This window comes from Phlebotomus papatasi, chromosome 1 (assembly GCF_024763615.1).
Source record: "Phlebotomus papatasi isolate M1 chromosome 1, Ppap_2.1, whole genome shotgun sequence".
In the NCBI taxonomy this organism is placed as follows: Eukaryota; Metazoa; Arthropoda; class Insecta; order Diptera; family Psychodidae; genus Phlebotomus; species Phlebotomus papatasi.
In genome coordinates this window covers 12,832,236-12,856,083 of record NC_077222.1, presented here as the reverse complement: position 1 = coordinate 12,856,083, position 23,848 = coordinate 12,832,236, and the positions used below count along the sequence as shown (strand labels likewise).

At 34.5% G+C, this 23,848-nt stretch overlaps 2 protein-coding genes and 1 non-coding gene across 3 annotated transcripts in view; 1 reads left to right on the top strand and 2 right to left on the bottom strand.

Moving 5' to 3' along the window:
* LOC129800038 (protein Atossa) overlaps nucleotides 1-19,901 on the bottom strand; it is a 59,038-nt gene extending 39,137 nt beyond the window's left edge. The window contains exon 1 of the mRNA XM_055844395.1: nucleotides 19,667-19,901. The gene's annotated coding sequence lies outside the window, so the exon portion shown is untranslated. The remainder of the gene's footprint in view (nucleotides 1-19,666) is intronic.
* On the top strand, nucleotides 941-2,394 carry LOC129800040 (lysosomal aspartic protease-like). Its single transcript, XM_055844397.1, has 4 exons — nucleotides 941-1,045; nucleotides 1,113-1,158; nucleotides 1,229-1,340; nucleotides 1,402-2,394. The coding sequence occupies exons 1-4, from the start codon at nucleotides 981-983 to the stop codon at nucleotides 2,268-2,270; spliced, it is 1,092 nt and encodes a 363-aa protein (XP_055700372.1). The 5' UTR covers nucleotides 941-980; the 3' UTR covers nucleotides 2,271-2,394.
* LOC129800117 (U4 spliceosomal RNA) lies at nucleotides 2,894-3,029 on the bottom strand. The gene has a single exon (XR_008751592.1). It is a non-coding gene; the product is annotated as a U4 spliceosomal RNA (small nuclear RNA).
* Nucleotides 19,902-23,848: the final 3,947 nt, after the last annotated feature.

The following is a 23,848-nucleotide window of genomic DNA, read 5'->3' as shown; positions in this document are numbered from 1 at the left end:
TTCCCAGGATTGATCTATGGACCTCTTACTAGCAAGGTGAGTCTTCTCTCTCTTCTTTAATTAGGTTGTTTTTAAATAGGCTATCATTCGGTCTTCAAACTTCAGGTTTAACTTAACTGCTTAACTTTTATAATTTCAAAATAGGCAAGTATTTTAGAAAACTTTGGACTTAAAAGACGTATAAAACCAATAAATACTCTATAGAATCTTAAGATTTAGTGATGCTGCGTTTGAGAACTAGGTTAAACCTGATTCGGTATGATTCAGCTTTCTTGTAGATAAAAACAACAAATTAAACTCAGCTCGTAAAATCACAGACAAAATTCGAAAATATAAAACGTTATGGCCTTTACATAAAGATCTGCGCTTTAGTCACGTTGACTAATACATGATTTTGTTTTTTAGACATTATGATTTAGGATATGGTAGTGGTTTCGTTTCTTTATTTAGATACTCAATCTTCGCTTTATTAGCTTCTTGTTTTGAAAATAGATGCACCTGCGAATGGAGTTTAACCTCTAACCTAAAGACCGTAGGAAAATTATTTAAAGTCTAGGCAAACCACGTTTTACCCCCTACTTGCACTTACATTTTGCAACAGCATTCTTAAATTTGTTTTGTTTTTATTAGTCTCTTTATTGTTTTTCTTTATTTTTTAAATATTAAAAGCTTTGTTCAACATTTGCCAAAAGGGAAGTAATATAAGAATAATTAATTTCACTGACCCCTACTATTCAGTCAGTAACCAGACAAAACAGGGTACATCGACTTTTTCAAACAAAAGCATCCATAAAATTAAAATGTTTTATTACCCTAAACTTACGTCTTTTACATCTGACTTAACAATTGTTGTTACTATAAACTAAGTAGTAAAAAGATTTTATAAAAAGGTGCCATTGTCATGGATACGTTATAAAATGACAAGTCAATAAATTTTCTCAGTCAAATTCAAGAAAGATCTCTAGTGATTTAGTTCGAAAATGTTACTCAAATTAGGAGGAACTATCTTTGTGTTCTGCTTAGTTGCAGTAAACTGTCAAGAAAAGTAAGTTCAATCTGTTCTCAATTATTTAAAACTGAGTTCTTTATAAAGTTCAAAAAAAATCTTGCAGTGATACATTTCCCGGATCAACCACAATTCCACTCTTCAGTGAAAATGTTAGTATTGTAAAAATTAAACAAGGTTTAAGAATGTGCGATAAACTTATATCAATATCCGATTTTGTAGAATTATTATTATGGAGAGATTGCACTAGGAACTCCACCTCAAACAGTTAAAGTTCTCTTTGATACAACATCTCGTTTCTTGTCCGTTGCATCATCAAAATGTTTACTTTGTGGTAAGTCGCTTTGTAAATCAACAAGTTATTACGAATTACTGAAACTTTTTCTCATCAATAGCTTTTCAAAACCGATACGATTCGTCAAAGTCGTTCACTTACACTGACATTGGATACGATTATGACTTTCGAACATCATCCTTTCTTCGTTTGGAAGGATTCAATTCCAGGGACACTCTAACACTTGGAAACTTCAAAGTACCAGATATGGTTTTCGGTGAAACGATGGGATATAGCAGACTCCTAGTCGGGATTCCATTTGATGGAATTTTCGGACTAAATTACGAAATAACAAACAAATTCGGTCCACCATCACCGTTCTTAGTGATGCGAGAACAAAATATGCTCACCGAACCCGTTTTCACCCTTGACTTCACTCGAGGTCCAAATTTACTGGATGGACCTGGTGAAATCACCTTCGGCAAAATAAATCCCGATCGTTACAAGGGCGATATAACCTACGTACCCGTAATTGATCATGATCTGTGGAGAATTCAAATGGATAGCATAGGAGTTGCAGAAGCGAAATTTTGCAGTAGAGGTTGCCAAACAACCGTAGATACATCAACAGCCTTCATAAAAGGCCCTAGATCCGACATTCGATACATTAATGATCAGATTGGAGCTACTTATAATATCCTAACTGGCAGATACGATATTTTGTGTTCAAATGTCGATAAACTGCCTACGATTAGCATCACTCTTGGGGGTAGGACTTTCCAGCTTAAAGGTGAAGATTACATCGTCTACAACAACGTTCCCTTAGGATTACCCTTCTGTTCATCTGGCTTCATGAACCTACCGGGTAATGTTCCAGATACATGGCACCTTGGGACTAACTTCCTTCGAAATTTCTACACTATATTCGCATGGCCTGAAAAACAGGAAGCTAAACGTATAGGATTTGCAAATAAATATCAGAAAGTTTGAAAAAGAGCATCTGCCGCTCTCCTTACGATTTGTAAAAATTTTGGTTCAAAACATATCTATATTTAAACGTTTGAAGACTAATTTGTATTCAGTAATAAAGGTATTTAATTTTATTATAAAGCAATCTTAAGTTTTTTGTAAGTTTTCACGATAAAATTAAGTAATTTTTTTTGAAAATTAAACTTGTTTTGATTTGTACTATCAAACAAATGGTCAGCGTAACTTTTTAAAACGTTATACGAGCTTCAGATACAAAAAAAAATATTTACGAAAATATTTATTATTTTGATTTCATTTGGCTTTTACGCCTGGAATGTGGACAAAACCGTTTTTGCCGTTTTTTTTTTTTTGTACTTACGTGCCATATCTCCGATTTTTCTGAACCGATTTCTTCTTAATACGGAAAAAGTTGTTTTCTTTGCTTGCCCGAGAAGTCTGAACAACGTGTCTGAATGGGGGGAGGGAGCTAATGGAATACACTGGTAAAAATAAAAGGGTCACTTGGGATCCTTCTAAAAGGGTCATTGCCTGATAGAGTCAATTTCATCAAAGCAAATGGGTGAAATTGATCATTCTTTAAAAGATCAATTGAACAACCCAAGTAAAGGGTCCCGTACAGTGACCCTTTGAAAGATTCCTTAACTTGAACCTTTCAAAAAGATCACTGTTTAATTTCTTTCCAAGCATTCAACTAGCAACTAGCAATAATCGCACCTCGGATAAACCTAATTGGTTACGATATCGCCTCTGCGCAAAGCTTTCCAAACATTCAAAAACACAAATCAGTGAGTAACTTTTTTATTGTCTTTCCTTAGAAGTTGTGTTTGTCTGAAGCACAATATTTTACTCAAAAGAACATTAATTTGCGAGAAAATTGCGTGAGAAATTTTTCTGTAAATTTTTGACACTTTCAAAAGCCTGAAAAAAACCAAACTTGAAAACCAAAACTTGTCTTTAAAAATATTTCCATTGGTTTGATAGAGAATTTCATAAGCTACAGTGGCTCCGTTCAGTAATACCCTTTCGAAGAGACAAAGCCAAGCCAAACCTATTCGAAAATCTACCGAAAGGCTAAAGCCCAAGTTCACGTACTCGCCGCTTTAGCACTGATTATTCTGCCATTTTGAATTTCGATTCGATACAGAAAAAAAAAACCTCAAACGGAGAGAGCTCTCAAATCGGAAAGGTTGTTTACTGAACGAGAGGTAGTTGCACAAGAACTGATATTATTTTTATAAAAGGATAGCCGACGGCGACGGTGGTGTAACTGAGCTGGGTTTTTCAGGACAATCTGTGAATCAAACACACAATTTCACCAGAGCTTTCGACACTTATCGTGTCTTCCTCAGTGGTTCTTGGTTGGTCTTTTCTTTAGGATTTTTGTCACTAATTCCTATACTTTCTTATGCATCAGTTTTGATTCTTCTTTTGATTCATCAGTCCGTTCGTTGTGTAGAAAAGACAAAAGAAAATTGTTAGTGAGCTCCTAACCAAATTCAAAACTGATGCACAAGAAAGTAGAGGAACTAGTGACAAAAATCCTAAAGACCAACCAGGAACCACTGAGGAAGACACGATAAGTGTCGAAAGCTCTGGTGAAATTGTGTGTTTGATTAACAAATTCCGACGCTCACCGGAAGGATAGATTGTCCTGAAAAACCTAGCTCAGATATTGTTTTTAAATTATTATTATTATTATTAATCTATCGAGGCTTAAAGAAAATAAAATATGTCTTGCCCAAAAACGGGCCACGTCAATGGCAAGCGGACTTGCCGACATCAAATCTTCTGCTCCATATGGGACAGGGGACGACGGACAACCCAAGCAGCACATCTTGGTTATTTAACTGTTGGATAACGTTTTTACAACTTGTTTGGTTGAATTAACCGTATTTTAACGTTGGCACAACGATAATTTCTGGTTAAGTTATTTTGTGCTGCTTGGGAAACACACAAGTGAGGAAGGCTCAATTTTTAAACTGAGCTGCACTTTTCTTCGCGAACGTTGAGAATTCAAAATTGTGAATACAGTTCTGTCTCTCTATATGCACACTCTCTATATGCACAGCTTTCGTGTCGGTTGCATTCAAAATCAATTTGTTTACATTTTGACAAAGTAATAAAGAAAATTATTTTCTTGGTAACTAATTTTTCTCGTTTTTAATTATCTTAATTTTATTTTTTCTGTCTCATATTATAGTTAAAATAACACGGGAAATTCTAGAACAATAAAAAAATAATAATTTATTAAAAGAAGGAGAAAAACCGTTGGGAATTTCAAAAAAAGTTGTGCATATTCAGAGAGAGAGAACTGTCAAAAAAGTACCCAAACTGTGCATATAGCGAGACAGCACTGTAGTTGCCAGCGCCACTTGCGGGAGTAAACAGTGCCCTCATGCGGGAGAATAAGCTGTCAGTATCACTGAATTCTTGTCAAATGCATATTCTTCGGTTTTGTAGTGACTTTGTTTTTTTTCTGTTTTTTTTTTCGTTTAATCTAAATAAAACATGGCAAGAATTATTATATGAAAAGTATTTGAACCCAGGGCACTTGTATCATAGAGCGAGCACCCTCTACGTCCCCTACTACTTGACAAATTATGTTCTACTTTATGGAATACCAACTCGGAAGTTGAATATGTCTACAAATATCAAAATAATAGACAGGAAAACTTATCTTGAAGTTAGGGATTAAATTAAACGACCTTTCCCATTACAAAACATTAAAAAGCGATATGATATCGTATGTGACGCAAATAAAATTTCGCCTTTAAAGGTATATTGGATTAATTGTGTCAATTATATCATCGAGATATCATTTTACACGTATATTTTGTGTATGCCTTTCCAACACAAGAAATCCAAACTTTTCGCTAAAAAAATGTTTGCAAAGAAACTTTTATTGTTACAGGCCAAGATATACGAGACAACATAGACGGAAAAATATGAAATGTGAAGAACCAAATGAAAAACTATAGGAAGTTTAATGTATGAAGAGTGGTTGAGTAAAAATTCAACGTCTCCCATACACTCTTGCATACCATCGAGAAATATCGCTTTTGTTTAATTTAGAAGACAGGAAATTGAATTTTCGCATGTGTTGTACATAGGCCAAAGGAAAAAAGGGGTATATACCATCATGGAATAAATAAATCATTAACAATTGAGTTAAAGGCCCAGTAACACTAATTGAAATTATTGAAGCAAATTAAATGTGTATTTAAGGTGTAATTACATCAAAAAAAAAATTGTTCGTATTTGAAGTATATTAACTCTGTATAGATACCATTGTTATGTCATGTTTGTGCCAATGGAAAAATCAATGAAATGTAAAGCAGTTTTTTATTGTTTTCGAAGGAGAGACAAATCGGAAAAATTACAAGGAAATCATATTTTTTTCTTTCAGAGAAAACAGTTATATTTTCCATAAAAATTTGCTTTTATTTCAATTGAATTGTGTTTGAAAAAAAATGGGAACTTCTGGGCAAGTGATAAAAGAAAATAAAAACACTCCAACTGTAAACAAAAAACATATGTTCAAGATAAAATGTCATAGTATTTGATATTTTTTTGTACATGTATTTGTGTTGGAGATTATATGTGTGAAAGAGAGAGAGAGAGAGATAGGTAGATAAAAATAATATATATCATCAAATCATCAATTAGGAGTTTCGTTTTGCACAATTTTCCATCTCTTTATTGCGCACGATTTTGCCCCTGTATTAGTGCTTATATTCCCCACGTTTCTTGTTATGAAATTTTCCTACTCCCACCACATCACCATTCTCTCCAATCTATTCCACATCATTTGAGTAGAAGGGGTAAACAGTCTACGTTCTTTCCGAACTAAACAGCTGATTTGATCAAGTACGTGCTATTTGTCCTTCTTCCACTCACACAAATCAGTTCAGTAGCATGGCTTAGCATAAATTTCAGGTTAGAGGAATAGGGACAGAATCCTAGATGTCTCTGACTTCGTCATTCCCGTATGAACTTACGGAAGCACAACTACTATATCCATCTCTTTCTATTCACTTATAAAATTACATATTCTCAAATTAAAATTAATGAATCGTTGTTTCTTTGAATCGGGAATTAATTTTTACGTCAAATTATCTGTCATCTTGCTGTCAAACACCCCGTTTTCCATTGTCCATGGCAAAACAACCTTCCTTAAACCAGTAGCCTTTTGTTTAATTGGTATTCCCTTCTCTCCCAGATGATTTTCTCTCAAATAAAATTACAACATACTGCAGAACATATAAAATAGATATGAAAGAGAAGATACATACTAACAACATTTTATCCACTATCTCATTCACACCCATTTAAGCCCAGGTTTTAAGCCAAAAAGTAAACCAGAAGAGCTGGCTCACCAGGCATTCACCATCCCATTCCCACTCTCAACATCAATTTAGCCACTCTTGCCTCTGACATACTTTTTCGAGAGACATTTTAGGAAGCCTAAAATTTATGCTATACACACATTCATATATCTCACAAACCAAAATTTGTGAACAAAACCACATTGTGACGAAAAAGAATTAAATAAAATGTCAAATTAATTAATTGCAGTTGATGGTGTATTTTTCTACTCTCAATATTTTCCTCGTTTTATCTCACTCTTTAAGTCCCCACAATCAATTTCAACTGTCAAATTTTTCAGCAAATGATCTTCAAACCAGGGAAAATTGATACGAAAGTGAAGGCCTCTCTCATTTTGAAGATTGTCCAGCAATATGAATAAAAATAACATCCCACTTTTTTTTATGAAATTTTCTTCACTCTGTTGACTATACACATGCCAAGAAGCCTATAATACCATCATGAGTTACGCAATAAAACCCAAATGAATTTTCACACCCAACTCACTGGATTTCCGTGAACGAGCAAAAAATGGGCACAACGAAGGTTTTACAGATGAGACTATTTTCAAACCTCAAACAAAAATCCGAAAATTGATACAGCACCATTGCCCAAATTGGTATCCCAAAATCCTTGAACATATAGGGCTTTTGAACATTTGCAAAACTTGAAGAGTAAATAGAGGCCACAAACAAGAAAAGTGACATTAAAGATCAAAATGACAAAAGAGGAAGAATCACGCGAAAGGATTTTATTTGCCAAAATATTTTTCCTATCTTCGCCAACAATTTTTCCCAATGTATACATTTATATAGGAGACATTTCCATCTCTTTCTCGCCCCTTCAGGCTGCGCATTACATTTCCACCAAGAAGACCTTTGTAAGACCAATTTGAAAAGATGTATAGGAGAAAAAAAACAATAGGGAAAATGGCAAATGAGAAACTTAACATATGACGTCTCAACTAGTGTTGGTTATATTAGAGAAAAAAAATATCTACACAAGCTCTAATGTTTCAAGGTCTATATATTACACCTATTTGAAAATCATAATGTATCACACACCTTCAATCCCAAAGTCTATATAGCAATATAAGTAACGTTTCTGTGTGACCAAAAGAAGAAAAGCTATATTGAGCTTATTGTAGCTGTGATTCTTTATTAAGACAAATTTGGAATGGTTGCAGTTTGATGATTTTGATGATTACGACGTTATCAAAATCATCAAAATTCAAGTAGTGTAACTTCTTAGGAAACCATAACTTTGTAAACCCACCGCTAGGTGAGCTAACGGATTGTAACTACCAGACATCCTACTTCTACATCCTTACCGAAGAGGTTTAGGGCTGTGGCACTGTATAGGAAATCGTATTCAGAAAATACGTATTCGTGTCACCTGTTACCTAAGTCCATTATAGACCGCCCAGGAGCGCCTTCCCGTGGTGTGGATGCTTCTTCTATGCTCCCGGAGTTCTAAGGCGAAGGCGAAGCATTATATTACGTTACTGTTACATGTGAAAATTGTCTAAATCAGACATTCAGATCTTTGCACCGGACGGGACTCGAACTCACAACAGTGAGAGTCGAGTCAGAGATCTCATCTGCCATAGAGCGCGTAGAGCCAACACTCTTGCATATTGCGCCACGGAAATCCCCACAATCCCATTAAAAATGCGAAATTTAATACAGTAATTCAAAATTTCGAAAATCTTTCTAACCCAGACACTCTGCTTAGTAACAACCCTCCGAAGAGTCAAAGCCAGGCGAGCTAAACCTATTCGAAAATCACCTAGCAATGAAAGTTCCCTGCTTGAACACTATTCAACGAATGTGATCGGAACAGGGTTCGATTCAATGTAAATCTTTACCGCGCGCCGCGGCGTAGAAAAATGCGAACGCTGTTGAATCAATAGTTCTCCATGTTGGCTACCACTTTCTGAACATTTTCTGAACATTTGAGAGGTCGCCACCGTCGCGGCCAGTCGGACAGATAACTTTTTCGTTGCTATGCAAGTTCACATATTAGCCGAATTACCAGTGGTCGTTCTTCCATTTAGAATTTTCGGTGTTAACACTTCAATGTTCAATCGTCAACAACAGGTTATAAACGTTTACTGCAAAAAAGTTACTCTGTGTAGTTTTGTGAGCGGCAAAACATTTGAATTTCAATATATCCTTAAACAAAAAACTCGTCGGTTAAAATGATCGAACTTCTAACTCGTTGTTAGCTAAGTTTTCTTTAACACGTTCAAATAATAGAAGTCGTTCTAATAAGCTCTGAACGGGAAGGTTATTACTGAACGTAAGGAATATGAGCAATGAGATTCAGATTTTAAATTTAGCTGCATACGTTAACTTTTATAATTGCAGTATGAACGAGTTTTTTAGTGGAAATTTTGACTTCGAATGTTTCAATGAAAATAATCAATTCTTTAGACGGGTCAAATTCAATGCTCTTGTTTATTATTTAGAAATTAGGGACAAACGTGACTTTCCAGCCTGAAGACAGTCTAAAGTGGTCTAAAGAAAAGATGCTCATGCCAAAAATACATACAGGCTAATCCTCGAGAATACTTAGTTCGAAAAATTTGGCTGAAAAGATCAGCCCACAAAGGATTACGGATCAAGTATTAGCGTTTTTGCGTAAATTTCTATTAAATGTGCTCACTTTGGTGAAAGACTTCTTAAGTACAATATCAAGGCATTTTTCATACAAATAGGAGCACTCTGACCTTCCCTTACATCTATCTTTATGCATTTTAAGATTTTGCAACATTGCATAACATTACTCTCTATGCTTTTTTTTCATCCAATTGACATTTCGAAAAGTACTCAAAAACATAAAAAATGAAGCTTATTATTTTCAGCACTGGCAGTGATGTAACTTGTTCCCGTAATCAAACTAGACCTCATGATAATTTATGATGCTCAAAATTCTGGGCTGATCTCTGAGTGAGTGTATCCTATCGATATCTATTCTCATTTTTTGGGCTGATCTCTAAACCGATGCCTGTGTATATTTTGGGCTTTAGGTCTGAAGCCCGTAAAAGCATCAGTAACTGTGTGGTCACTTGACTCATATTTACTAGACTATTAATAATTGATGAAACCTATCCATAATTATTTGATGAGTAGCTTCTTCTAATTTTAAATGAATAAAGCCTTAAGATTTAAGTTAAATATTTTGTGATAAAATTAAAGTTTTTTTTTTTTTTTGGTTAAAGGATAGTGACCTTTCTTATACAAACTCAATTGGAAATTTAGGGTTAGGAAATTGTAAGGCTCATGAAAACAGGCTCTACAATAAACTATAGGACTATAAAGTTTAATATTTTCCTTTCAGTTTAGTTTTTATACAGTCTTTAATTTTTAACATAAAGAATAAAACAAGTCTGACAGTCTTAAAGTGTTTGAGAAACACACAGAGCAAAAATGTAAATTAAAAACGACGTAAAACTGCTGTAAATAAACCAAATAATTTTAATTATAGGATAAAGTTTTAAAATCTGTCCTCAAGATCTAGAAGTTCGTTTAAATTAATTTTTTTACTTCTCATTTTTTCCAATTCTTTTTGAGAATATAATTATCGATTTTAATTATGTTTTCCCTACAGATTATCGAGGAAAATTTAAAAAAAAAATAGTTTTTTTGCTGACAAATCCCGTAGAAGGTGTGGCCTATATTTAAATGGATATTTTCTACTTTAAATCGGTTAGCCACGTACAAGGGACAAGTAAAACGTTTTCTAGTAAATGCCGTGTCTGATCTCCGAGTTTTAAGGCCTAAAGTAGAGTAAAGCGGTCTTCAGACTAGAGGCTTATTCTAGTTCCCGAATGTCTCAAAATTCTAAATACCAACCAATTTTATTAGTTTCTTAGGAGCTTAGATCATTTGCCCTTAATAATCCAATCTTAAGTTATTTTTTCCACAAAATCTTGACTGATAGGAAATTAAAGCAGTTAAGCCACATGGCTTAGCCGTCTGAGGCCCGTATAAGGGGCCAAATAGACTCAGGCTGATCCTCAAAAATATTTAGCTTGTAAAATTTGACAGTAAAGATTTATCCCAAACTGTCATACACTGGGGACTTAGGATCATCGATTAGAAGTCCTTTGCATAAATTTCCTTTATCTAATCCTTTACTGTCAGATTTTACAGGCTAAATATTCTCGAAGATCAGCTTGAGTCTATTTAGGCCCTAAGGCTTATGCTTTACAATATTTAGCTTGTAAAATTTGGCAGTAAAGATTTCTCCCAAAATATCATACGTTGAGGGATTAGGATAATCGATTAAAGGACTTTTGTAAAAATTTTTTTAACCAAATCCTTTAGTGGAAAATTTCATAAGCTAAATACTCAAAGATCAGTCTAAGTCTATTTGGGCCTCTACAATATCGTCAATTGCATCGACCATTGTCGTATCTATGTTTGTTTTGTATCTGAACTTGGTGTAAGCTATAAGGGTTTCAGACCTAAGGCTTAGCCAAATGATTAAGTGCTCTAATTTCTTATCAATCATTATTTTTGCAGAAATTTAACTCAGGATTGGATTATTAAAGACAAATGACCTGTAGGATACTCAAAAAACAATAAAATTTCTTGCTGTTTATGATTTTGAGAACTTCGGGAACTGGGCTAAACCTCTAGTCTGATATCTTCTTCTCAAAAACCAAGTAGATCAGACAAAGTTGGATTTCACCTCGAATCACAGAAGCTGTGATTGTATCACAAAGAACAACGGTTGAAAAAAATCAAGAGTCTCTCCAAGACATTAAAGCTTGGATGAAAAAGATTAAAAATGATGAAAATTAAATTAATATTCCACCTCCTTGTGTCAACTTCATTTTTTTTCCGCACGCAGTATTAAATGCAAAATGAATAATGAATATTTAAATGGGGAAAAAAGAAGATTTATCAATAGGCAACAACGAAAAAAACGTCATTTTCATTGTCTTGACTTATGCGTTTCGCACAAATAACTTTTGCAACAAAATACTCACTTCTTGAATTCGATTCCGCGAGCTTATTAATGTTCAGCATGCGAACACAAAAACGTTTCAAAATGCAAATTAAATAAAAGATCGTTCAAAGTGCGCAATTTGTGATTTTATAACATAGAGATCCATCAGTAATATTGTATGTAAAACATATTGAGAACCATTTAATCAGATGATTTTTCTCTCTGGCTGTTAGTATTGCCATACGCGATATTTTACCTCGTGTGCCTTCTCTGACGTCAACATAACAAAGCACAAATGTTGGCTGGCAAATGAAATATATTCAAATATTTACTATTTTTAGGGCTTATATTGTTGAAATTGAAGAATGTGCTACAGTGCTAGCATGGCCAATATTAACAAGACTTTCAATTAAGATTCTATGTTTATAAAAGATAATATAAAAAAAAATCAAGAGGTTATGTAAAATATCCTTGACACATCCACCCTTTTGGGACAAGTCCATCAATTACTACCTAGAATTAGAGACTCAACTAGATACTAAATACAGAGTTCTGAATTTGAACTCTACCCACCCACACATTAAGCCTCGTTATTCATTAAATTTCCCCCAGACTGTCTCTCAAATTCGTCTTGGCAATTGAACCATTCTGGGCAGAATGTATGCTTTTTTTGCGTCTCTCTGGACATATTACAGCAGTGATTTCGATGATATACAAAGAACCGAGTTCGAGGCCAACGAACCACAGCGAGACGGGTTGTTCAGGGGTTAACTCTTTCGCGTCTTTAGGGTAATGTCATGACTCGGGGAAAAAAGTTTTTTTTGGGTATTTACATTAATTGAAATCTATCTGTTCGTGCACGACATCATAATAGAAGGATGTAAGATTCTTGGCTCATTTTCACAAGACTCCAGTTAGATTTCAATTAATGTAAATAGCCAAAAAGAAACTTTTTTCCCCGGGTCATATATGACCCTAAAGACGCGAAAGAGTTAACTACGCAATTTCAATTGAGTCTAGGAACATCCACAAAAAAGCTCTCAATATGGTAACTATACCTTTAAAAATTTTCCATCATTTTTTCCATCTCAAACCCATATCAACCCACCAGTGAAACTTCGCGTCACGAGAACATTGATTAAAAACAAAAAAATAAATAAATAAGAAGCCACCGCGAGAGCTTACAATAAGTAACGGGAATTGCGCACCTTTCGTTTGAAATTGAAGAAGAATAACTTAAAAAAAAAAAACTAAAGTGAAAATAAAAGAATAAAACCAGACTCCAATGTCGCTCTTTCTCTCTCCCACTCTTTTTTTCCTCTCTGGTCTTTAGCAGATTCCAAAAGTAGCACAGAAAGTCGCCTTAACTCTCTTACCTCTCCCCCCATTTTGCGAATTTATCAGTTGATAATGATGTTGATTTATCAACATTGAAAATCTTTTGCCACATTGCAAGCAATGAAAAACAGGTAACAACACGTGAAACAATTGAGAGTTTTTTTTCGCAAAAGTTCTATACACTTTTTTCTCCATCGCGGGCAGCAACATACAAAAAGGCCACCCAAAAAAGCACAGATATAATATTTGATGAAGTTTTACTTTTTGGTCTTCCCCAGTCTTTTCCTCTTCTTTACATTTTGCGTCTTCTCTAGCACCAAGAAGAAGACTCATGGAACGACTGACTCATAAAAGAGGTTTTGTAGTTTGCGTGAAAAGTTCAACTAAAAATTTTCTTGAGTCTTTGAAATAGCCAAGAGAGAGATATCACACGAATACAATCGAAATGGCAATAATGGATTTACTGAATCCCTAAACGGTAACTCGGAATGCAGCTAAGAATCAAAATCGAAATTGAAATTGAATTAGAATGAATTTTGGTTGCAAATAAGGATCGGTATAAAAAACTTAAAATATCATCTGGCAACGCTAAGCGATGAATTGTGATTTGACATGACAGCTCTGAAATACTCAAGAAATCTAAGAAAAGATTTTATGACAATGATAAAGCCTGACAGCTTGAAATTCAAAATAACAAGCGAAATTCACTAATTTAAGATTCACCAAAATTTGGTGCAGTTGTTCGCCACATGACCTTATACGTTGCAATATCAGTAGATCGCTTATGGTTACCCTAATAACAGAATTCTGCTTTGACAGCTCCAACTTCTTTAACAAATTTAAAATTGATCTCTGTCATATGAACACAATTACAAAAAAGCAAAATATCTTTTCAAAGTCTAAATCTGTTCCGTTCGGTATGGACTCCATACCATACCCAAAATCCAGAGGTTTCGGAAGAAGATCCAGTAACAATTACATTAGAATGTTGAACACGGTTGTGCTATAGTTCTTAGAATGCTTCAAATACGAAGTTGTCAAATCGAATAATTGTTTTGTAAATTATTAACCTCACATCTATTTGACATTTAATTTAATGTCACGGACTGATATAACTTACTAGTTATACTCTATCATTCTAAACCGCAATTGCACCGAAAATTTCATATTTTACCAATTTAAAAATCTAAAATCAAATGAATTAACTTGCAGTCTAAAGCCCACATTACTGATTAGAACTCGGGAACTCGAGTTCGAAACAGACAAGAAACTATGTATTTCTGAATATTAGTTTCAAATTACCCCAGAAAATGAATAATACCAGCAAGAAGACAATTGAATCACTCAAAAATAAGGTAGACACAAATTTAATTTTAACAAGAAAAGATATACTTCAGGTGATATAAAATCCACAAACAACCAACCTACCCGAAGCACTGTAAGAAGTGAGCATTAACAAATCTGAAAGAACCTACTAAGTCATTGTTTCCGAATAAACAACAATGGACGATTCTCTGAACACAATTAATAAAATTATCTATTGTCCAAAGTTATCCTCATGTTAACCTTCAATCTACTAACTGAGCCACTTGCAAGACGAAGACAGAGAATATGGTGGAAAGATAACTCTGCAAATCACGGCAGTTTGCCAACCTATTAACAGGATGCTGTTTAAATATTTACACAGTCATCAGAGGTCATATGCATGATCATACGCAGACAAAATCTTTACTGATAACGTGATAACTATACGTATTATTTTGTTTTAAAAAGAAAAAAGTGTCTTGAATTATGGAGAAATGGTAATTGGTAAAGGGAAATTAATTGGTATTGTGTCTATAGCAAAATTTCTGGTTCAATTTGTAGTAATCAGCAATAATAGTGTATGGATATGCTCGAAAATTCAATTTTGTAACAAAATAACGTTCCCATGCAGTGCGATTATCCAGGTTATGTAATACAAATCAAGTGTTGCTAGGTCAAGCGGTAGCTCTCTTGGGATGACGTACCAAAATTAAAATGTGCCAGAAGATGTTGGTCCAATATAAAGTACAGAATCAGAGAAAAGGGAACAAAGGCACAGCATAATGGACTCGAACAGAAAAATCTAAAGAAGGTAATGTAGTCACTCTCAAATCTAATCTAAAATCTAGTGATTCCTTCAAGAGGCTTAAACGGTCTCCCAAATTTAAGTTTTAGAAAAAAGGCTAGATTTCTCTAACTTGTTTTCCAAATTTTTAGAGAAATTTCAACATGTATATTAAGGGCCTTGGGAATCCGGACAAACCTCCACTGTGAAATTTCGATTCTAAAAATCAGAAGTCTTACTTTTTGTCCTTACACGGTCTTCAAAGGAAAGGTTTTACTTTGTGCCTTAATTATTCTTAATATTTAACCAGGCAATATTTTCATAAATTATCCTTACTTATGGTCTCTACTGACTGTAAAAAATTTTCGCCCATTTTCGGCATAATGAAGACAATTATTAACATTTAGAGTTAGAGCAAAGTGTCAAAATTTCTTTAATAATTTCAAATATGGACATAATTTTTTATAGAATGTAGATGCCATTGAGATGGAATACTAAGAAAATCAATTGATATTTCGAATTTTTGAAAAATAACTTTTACAAAAAATGTAAGGGGAGATGGGACTAGTGTAAGCTGTGGGGCCTCATTGATATACAATTTTTTCGCATATTTCCAAAAGAAACTAGGTTTTAAAATATTCTAATTTATATAGACAAAACTACTATGGAGCTAAATAAAATAATTGTTAAGGCCCTGTTGCCTTTAGAAGTATGCTCAAACTAGCCCCACCACATGAATTAAATAATAAATAAATAAATAACTAGGATCTTCCAAAATATTTGGCCTGTTAAACTTAGCAGTAAAGATTTATGCCAAACAGTCGTACACTGCGGGCTTAGGTTTATCGATTAGTAGACACTTGCGTGAATTTCCTTTACGAAATTTCGTACTGCTAAATTTTACATATTAAATATTTTCGAGGATCAGTCAGGTCAGAATCTATTTGGGCTTTAGATAAGACCTTCAAGAACTGAGCTATTAACCTAATCTGAAGACCGCTTTATATGGGTTTAGACCTAAGGTTTACGTCTTAATTCCTCTAATTTCTTACCAAATTTTTCTGAAAATTATGACTTTAGATATTAAGAACAAAAATTACCCATTGGATTTTGGAAAACCAATAAAATTCCTTCTTATCTAGGATTTCAAGACATTCGAGAACTTGGCTAAATCTCCAATCTGAAGACCGCTTTAGGGAACCGCTTTTCAAAACCTAAAAAGCGGTAAACCTAAAACCTAAAAGCGGTCTGAAGATCGCTTTTCAAAACCTAATGAATCATTTGCTTTTAATAATCAGTTCTAACCCAGAATTTTCTACAAAGCTTTCCGGACCGGATAAGAAAGTAGAGGAATTATGGTGCTATTCCAATGGAAAATGAATAAGGGAAATATTTCTCCTGGACATTTTTTTCAACACTTTCTGTTCTCAAATATTTCAACATAAGCAACTTTTCTCGTAGTGATAGTATCTGTCACATCACGACTGTTTGGTGGGTTTAAAATACGAAGGGGATTGGCGAAAAAAATCCTAGACAGGAACCAACAGTTGAGAACAGTTAAAGTGGTAAAAAATGTTAAGAAGAAACATTTCCTCTTTGGTGATTAAAATATTAAAAATGAATATGTGTTTTTTAGACCTTTACTGTTCTCAAGTGTTTCAACATAAGCGACCTTTCTCATTGTGTTAGTACCCGTAACGACTGTTTGGTGGTTTTGGATCATTACGAGGATTGGTAAAAACAGTGGAGTATCATTGTGGTCCTATTCCTATTAAAAATGAACACGTTTTCCTGTAGCACTTCACTGTTCTCAAGTGCTTCTGCAATATCGACTTTCCTTTGTGTTGGCTCATGTCTCGACTGTTTTCCGCAGGGGCCCATCAAGTCTAATAAAAAGTGAAGCTATTTTTCACTTTTCCTTGTAAAATTTTTGCAGATATTGCACCGCGACATAAACAAATTTGCTCGTAGTTCTTGTATTATTTCGGCGAACATTATGAAATATGTATTTTCAGATAGGTTTTAATGCACGATTTCAAAATATATCACACTGATTAGTCAATTCTCTTTAGGAAAAAGCTTGCCAATAGTCTTCAGTGCCTCTATGCAAAAACGTATGGAAAAATGAAATGTCGAGAGGCCCCTGGTTTTCCGCATTCCTCGCCGTGTTCTAAAACCACTAAACAGTTGAGACAGAAACCAACAAGACAAGAAGAATTTGGGAACAGTCTTTACTTTGAGGGCTCTACACATTGGGAGCAATTTTCGGCAAGAATCGTTTTTTTTTTTAAGAAAATTGCTTGCAGCCCTGTGAGTGGAAACGTCAGAATTCTGTCAAAAATGTAATTTTTGACGAAAATTGCTCCCAATGTGTGGAGGCCTTTACAGTTCTCAAGTGTTTCTACTATGGATTTTTCTTTTTATTGGTTGCAGCCAAGACTATTTGGTGGTTTTAAAACATGGCGAGGACTGGGGAAAACAGTCGAGACATGAACTAACACAAAGAGAAGTCGAGAAAAGCATCAATCTTTCCGTACAGAAGTACAGTAGAGTCTCGCTATAAGCCAAAGCTCTATAGTCCACAATTTATCGACCGTTGATTTCAAAACACTGATTTTAAGTTAGGTTATGTTTTTTAGTATGCGACATGCATAATTATTTTAATATTTTTGGCAAACTTTATTAAGTAGTTGTGATAATTGTGATCCACAATGAAGAGAGCAAGGACAAGTACCACAATCGCAAAGAAAGTGGAAGCCGTCGAGCAATTTCAATACTAAAAATCGTTGATAATTTTAAAAAATTACATGGACTATAGTGCGACCCAAGTGTCAAATTTGAAACCAAATATGGACTATAGCGAGACTCTACTGTAGATCTAGAAAAATTCGAAAATCTATTTGAAGATCCGAAAAAGAGACTTTCGTACTTCTTATACTTTCGCAAGGTGGCGGAAGTTACATCATGTTCGAATTTCGAAGTGCTCACGTGTCAAAATGTGACGGACTTCACATTTTTGTGAGGAAAAAACAGAACAACGATGCTTGCTGTTCTTGTCCCATCATTTAATCACTCCATAATCACTGAGTAACTCTTTTGCCAGCTTTCTAGTGTGATATTTAATAAATTTTCCCCACCTTGTTCGAAAATTTAGTATGAAAATTCGAAATTGAATTTGAGTTCTTCGAACTTCAACGACTCTTTGTGCAAATAGAGTTCCATTTACCTTTTATCCAAGACACTATTCGAGAATCAAAATCTACTTCTGTTTGGGCTCAATATGTCATATGGCTAAACCTCAGCTCTGTAGACCGTATAGTCTCTTGGTATAAATGCGGTAAATGATTTCAATAAGATTGAGATTCTCTCTCAAAAATCCTCAAATCTTCTGATCTCCACTTTTCAATCAACCACGCTAAATTTAGACATTTCTCTTTTGTTGATCGGAATTTGGATCTGTTGGACAAGGCAGTAAAGTATTTAGCCACAATTTGCTGGGACTCTTGCAATCAGGCAAATGAACTGAGACAAGACTGACGACACATTTCAAATAATTACCCCTAATTGCGGGGTCATTGGTTGACTGAGAATGGGAAATGAGTTAGGTGACGTCCCATCTTCTGGATGGGTTTTGAGTTGAAAATTTCGCTGAAACTTTGGGATTTTGCATCAAACTCTTGCAGAGAGATGGAAGAGATTCTTGAATGTGGAAGGAAAAGAAATAGAGAAGAAGGATGTTGGTTTGGAGTTTTCTCACCTCTTCTCCGTATTATGACTTTTCGTGGTCTCTTTTGCCTTGGCTTATGTATATTGAATCCATTATGTGTTCTTTGTCGTCTGCTGACGCACTTTTCGGATCGAAATTGAGCGCAAGCGAACAGAGAAGGGCTCATGGTTAGCAACCCCTCAAGACACTACCTTCATCAACTCCCTTCTCCTGACTTTCTTCTCTCTCTCTACTACCCAAAAATTTACTTTGTTCCCAGGACATTCACACTGCCACCAGAGGCCATGGGCATTTTCTTTCTTTTCCGTTTTTGCTTTTTTTTGGGGGAAAGGAGAGACAGGGAAACTTAGAACAACGCAAGAGACAATGAGGATGACGTTAGTCTTTTTGGCACAAAACCCAAGATTTGTCTGCATGGGAATTTTCTCTGTGATGAGGGGTTTTTTCTTCCAAGCTAGACTTTGTGGGGGCCCTCAACATCTTCAGAAATCGCAGGAAAAGTCTCCGAAGAAGAAAGTTGTTCAAGGCTGAATTCACTTTCGCAACTTCCAACAGAGATTTCAGCATTGCAATTGATTGCATTTGGATGATTAATTAATTGATAATGGGGGGAAAACTTGTGATGGATTTTACAGACATTTTGTCGACATTGACGGAGAAAATCTCTTTGGTATTCTGGGTGAAATCAATAGATGGAAAATGGTTATCCATTGCAACTCCCTCTACTTTGACAGTGAAAGGGCTGAGATTTCTCTCAATTTTCCAGGGAAATTCCTGGTGAAAACACATCACAGTTATTACCAGAAGTTCCCTTGAGCCTTTAGGGATTGCTTTAGGCTCTAAAACAGGAGATTTTTGGGGTTTTTCCGTGAAAATTCTCACAATGAAATGGCCAACAATGGAGTCTTAGCAACTTACCTTGACAATATTTGTGATCCAAATGGCAAATGAACGTGGAAAATGCAACTATTAAAGTCCAAAACCAACACTATAGTCACTATAGAACATTTTCTCACACAATTTGAACATTTTCCCACAACTTTTCCAACACTTTTCCTTGAAAATCTTCACTGATTCGCACAAAACGTCTCTCAGTTCTTCACTCTTCAGAGGCACAAATCCATCTGTTCGTCCGTTTACGCCACCAGAGTCCAAATGACTTTTCACCAGGGATAACCAACCTTCCCCCCACTCTTTTCTTTTTTCACCAATTTTCCCGATTCTCATCAAATAAATTGCACTGAATTTCCCCGTAAACCAACCCCAGTACCCCAAACAAACACATCCCTCCCAATTTGAAAATCAATCCAAGAAATTTACCTGGAAAATCGAGGATTTCCTTCCAATGTCTCCACCACAAATCCCACTGCAAAGTGTTGACCTCCTCTGACAGCACTGACAGAATCAGCTGTAAGGCTGCAACACCTCTAGTCCTCTCGCTCTAGCACACTAGATTCAATGGAAATCGTCGAGGGAGATGGGAAATGTTTTTTTTATTGTTCAAGTACACAGAAAAAAATCATCAAGCATCCCCAACACTGCAAAAGTTCTTTCCCTGGCGATCACTTTTCTTTTCAATTTTTTTTAATTCCAAAATGTTATTAAAAAAAAGAAACATCAAATTCTTTAATCTTCTAAAAAAGTTTTCAATATTGTATGATGCATAATGTTTTTTTTAATTCATTTTTTTTGTTCTTTTTTTTGGGAAAAGCACTTAAAATCAGTTTTTTTTGCATTTCTCCAATTTTTTTTATGCTAGACACAGCTTAGCACCGTAGAAAAATGAAACATTTTCTTGATTTTTCTCTGTTACATAATATTTCCAATGAAACTGCTTTTTTTTATTTGTTTTCCTTCAATTCTAATAAATGCGCCAATTGTTAAATATTTTCATGCCCTCTAAATATTAATGGGAATTTCATTTTCTCATGCTTTGAGATTTACCATAGGGACTACTTAACTCTGTCCACAACTTTCGAGGATTTAAGGTTTCCTTTAAAAGCCCTAAAGAAATTTAGGCCACGCCCCTTTAAGAGCTATGACAAATTCATTTTTTAAAGTTACTTTCCTTGATCCTGAAATTAAGAAAATAAAGCTTACGGTGCTGGCACACCTTTTCAATTGAGTAAAATTCAATCGATTGAAATTTTACTTCTTACTCTTTCAAACTAAAATAAGATATATATTTGTCTTTTTCTGTCAAACGAAAATTTGAATTTCAATTTCATTTGCAATTTTTATTTCACAGAAAGGGACAGCTTCATCTGATTTCAGTTCGAAAGAGTAAGAGGCAAAATTTCAATCGATTGAATTTCACTCAATTGAAAAGGTGTGCAAGCGCCATTAAAGATTTTTTTAAAAGGCTTCATAGATCAAAATTACAATAAAAGAGAATTTGACACAACTATTTAACCTTATGGCCTCTACACATTGGGAGAAATTTTTGTCAAAAATTGCTTTTTTGAAGGAAATTCCCTGGAGCGTTGTAGGGGGAAACGTCAAATTTCTGTCAAAAACGCAATTTTTGACGAAAATTGCTCCCAATTTGTAGACGCCTTTAATGGCCTCTACACACTAGAGAAACTTATGTTCATATTGAAGGAAATTCCCTACGCTTGCGTAGGAAAAACTTTTCAATATAAACATAAATTTCTCTGGTTTGTAGAGGTCATAACTCTCTCGAGATTACAGGAAGCAAGCTGATTGCAAGATTTCTTGATAAAAAATATCTTTCCTCAGGAATTATTCGAAGTCCTAGAAATAAAATCTTCAATTTGAAGATCCTGTTCTAATGAATAATTCAATAAACTGTTTTTCCTAGAATTTTCGTATTTTTCTTTGGTTAGAATTCCAAAAGATACGAAAGAGGTTATTGGTTTTTTAGTCTCTCATGAAGTTTATTGCGTTTTTCTTCCAAAATATTTGAAAAATTTGGCTCAGAATTAAAATTTTCCGGGTAACACCGTCAACTGTTAATAATTAAGCCACGCCCCTTTTAGAATTTTGGTAAAATGTATTAAAATTTTATATCTATCAAAGAGAAAATGAAGATTTTATAAAACATATTCGCACTTTCAGTTTTATTCGAAAGGATTTCTGATATTTCTGATCAACCGAAATGGAATTCTTTACAACAGTAAAGGCTCTCAAATCTGAATCTCAAATTCAAATGACGTTTGAATTCAAAATGTCAATTGTAGGGTTATGTTAAAAAATTCGTATTCTAGGTGAATGAAAATCATATTTATGTGCTTCTTCCTGAATGTTTACATACATTATGATCGTATAAAAAAGAAAGTATTTTACCATTTAAGATTTGTGAGAAAGTATACGGGAATTTGATTCAAAATGCAATTTAATCTGACATAATTTCGTTACTTTTGAAAAAACCTTCGAATTTTGGGAGAAGGTGAGAATTGTCAATTATTCAGCAGGAAATGCAATCAACTTAGTGTTGTGAATTTTGTTGCGTTTTTGCTAATATTTTTAAAGAAATTTTACTTAAAAATTAAAAATCTAAGTGAAATGGACAAGGGGTAACTATTGAGAAACCGTCGTCAATTGTCCGAGAAATGCTTCGCGAAACGCGAGAAACCCACTTTTTGCATCGCGAAACCCGAGAAACCCAAGAATTGCATCGCGAAACCCGAGAAACTCAAAAATTGCATCGCGAAACCCGAGAAACCCTTGTCAGAAAAATGGGAATGAGTTACCCCTTGGAAATGGAAGAATTTTCAAATACTGATTTAATTGAAGAATTGAAATGGAAAGATTAATCTCAGATCTGAGGTTTTCTGCGTAACGTCGACACCTGTAAAATTAGGCCACGCCTTCTTTAGAAATTTAGTAGAACGTATCAAATTGTAATTTTTGCCTAATGGTATCTACACATTAGGAGCATTTTTCGTCAAAAACTGTCTTTTTTAAAAATTCTGACGTTGAAATATTATGAAAAAAAGATTGTCTTGGAAAATAAGTGAAATTATTAAGTTGCTCATCCAATATTACTTGGATATAAATAAATCAGAGTTGTGCAAGAACCGTTGAAACCGAATAAACGTCAAAATAAGTTTGTTCTGGTAGCGTTTTGACCTACTTCATTTGACGTTTATTCGGTTTCAACGGTTCTTGCACGCCTCTGAAATAAAGTGTTTCACTTCTAAAGGGCGTGGCTTAATTTTTTGATAACCTAAACTATTCAGTTTCTGCAATTTATTGAAATATTTGAGTATTTGATATATCAGAAAGTGTTATATTAGTGAATCATTGCCCTATGAATTGTTTTCTGATAAGACAAAATTGCTTATCATAATAAATGTTTCACTCTTGCATTTTAAGTTTGAGTAGCACCGTATGGAACTTTATCATGATGATTTTCCGAGTATTCCATACAAAATACCATGAAAAATTTTCACAGAGGGAAATTTAGTTTTATTGTTGATGCCTACTTTGAGATTAAAGAGATCATTCACCTCGCTGAATTGAATTGAGATTGAATCGATTGAATTATCTAAAAACCGGATTTTGGGACAGTTCAATCTCAATCTTCCGTGTAAATAGCTTCTTCGTTGAGACTATTCATAATAATTTGGAAAATTATAAGCTAGTCTATCCAATTACAACCGATTTAAGGACAATTTAATCTCAATCCAATGTAGCGGTGTGATTAGCCCAATTAGCCTCAAAGAATCTGCAAATTCAATCTAAAAAAACAGTTTCTGAAATACTTTCCAAAGGGGGCGTGGCTTATTTTACTTTAGGTGCGTACTGTGAGGTCCTCGCTAGATTGAAACTGTGAAAAAAATCTTTAATCAAGGAATCTTGGCTGAGGAATTTTAAATTGGATACCAGCTTCTAAAGAGGGCGTAGCCTAAGTCGCTAAGGGGCGGGGCTTATACAGTCAACTGAATACCATTTTCCTAGACAAAAAAATTTGGAATTTTATCATGACTTTAGAAGAGATCACAAACCCTGCTTTTAGACTCATTAAAAAACCCCTGAAGAAAAATTAAAGAATAAAGCTTTTAAAGGGGGCGGGGCTTATTTTATTTTTAATGCGTGCTGTGAGGTCCTCGCTAGATTGAAACTGTGAAAGAACAA

What these genes read in the sequence shown, in the direction of transcription:
- LOC129800040 (XM_055844397.1), top strand. Translation starts at nt 981, where the DNA reads ATGTTACTCAAATTAGGAGGAACTATCTTTGTGTTCTGCTTAGTTGCA. An exon ending in GCAGTAAACTGTCAAGAAAA is followed by an intron (nt 1,046 to 1,112) that starts GTAAGTTCAATC and finishes AAAATCTTGCAG; the next exon opens with TGATACATTTCCCGGATCAA. An exon ending in TTCCACTCTTCAGTGAAAAT is followed by an intron (nt 1,159 to 1,228) that starts GTTAGTATTGTA and finishes CCGATTTTGTAG; the next exon opens with AATTATTATTATGGAGAGAT.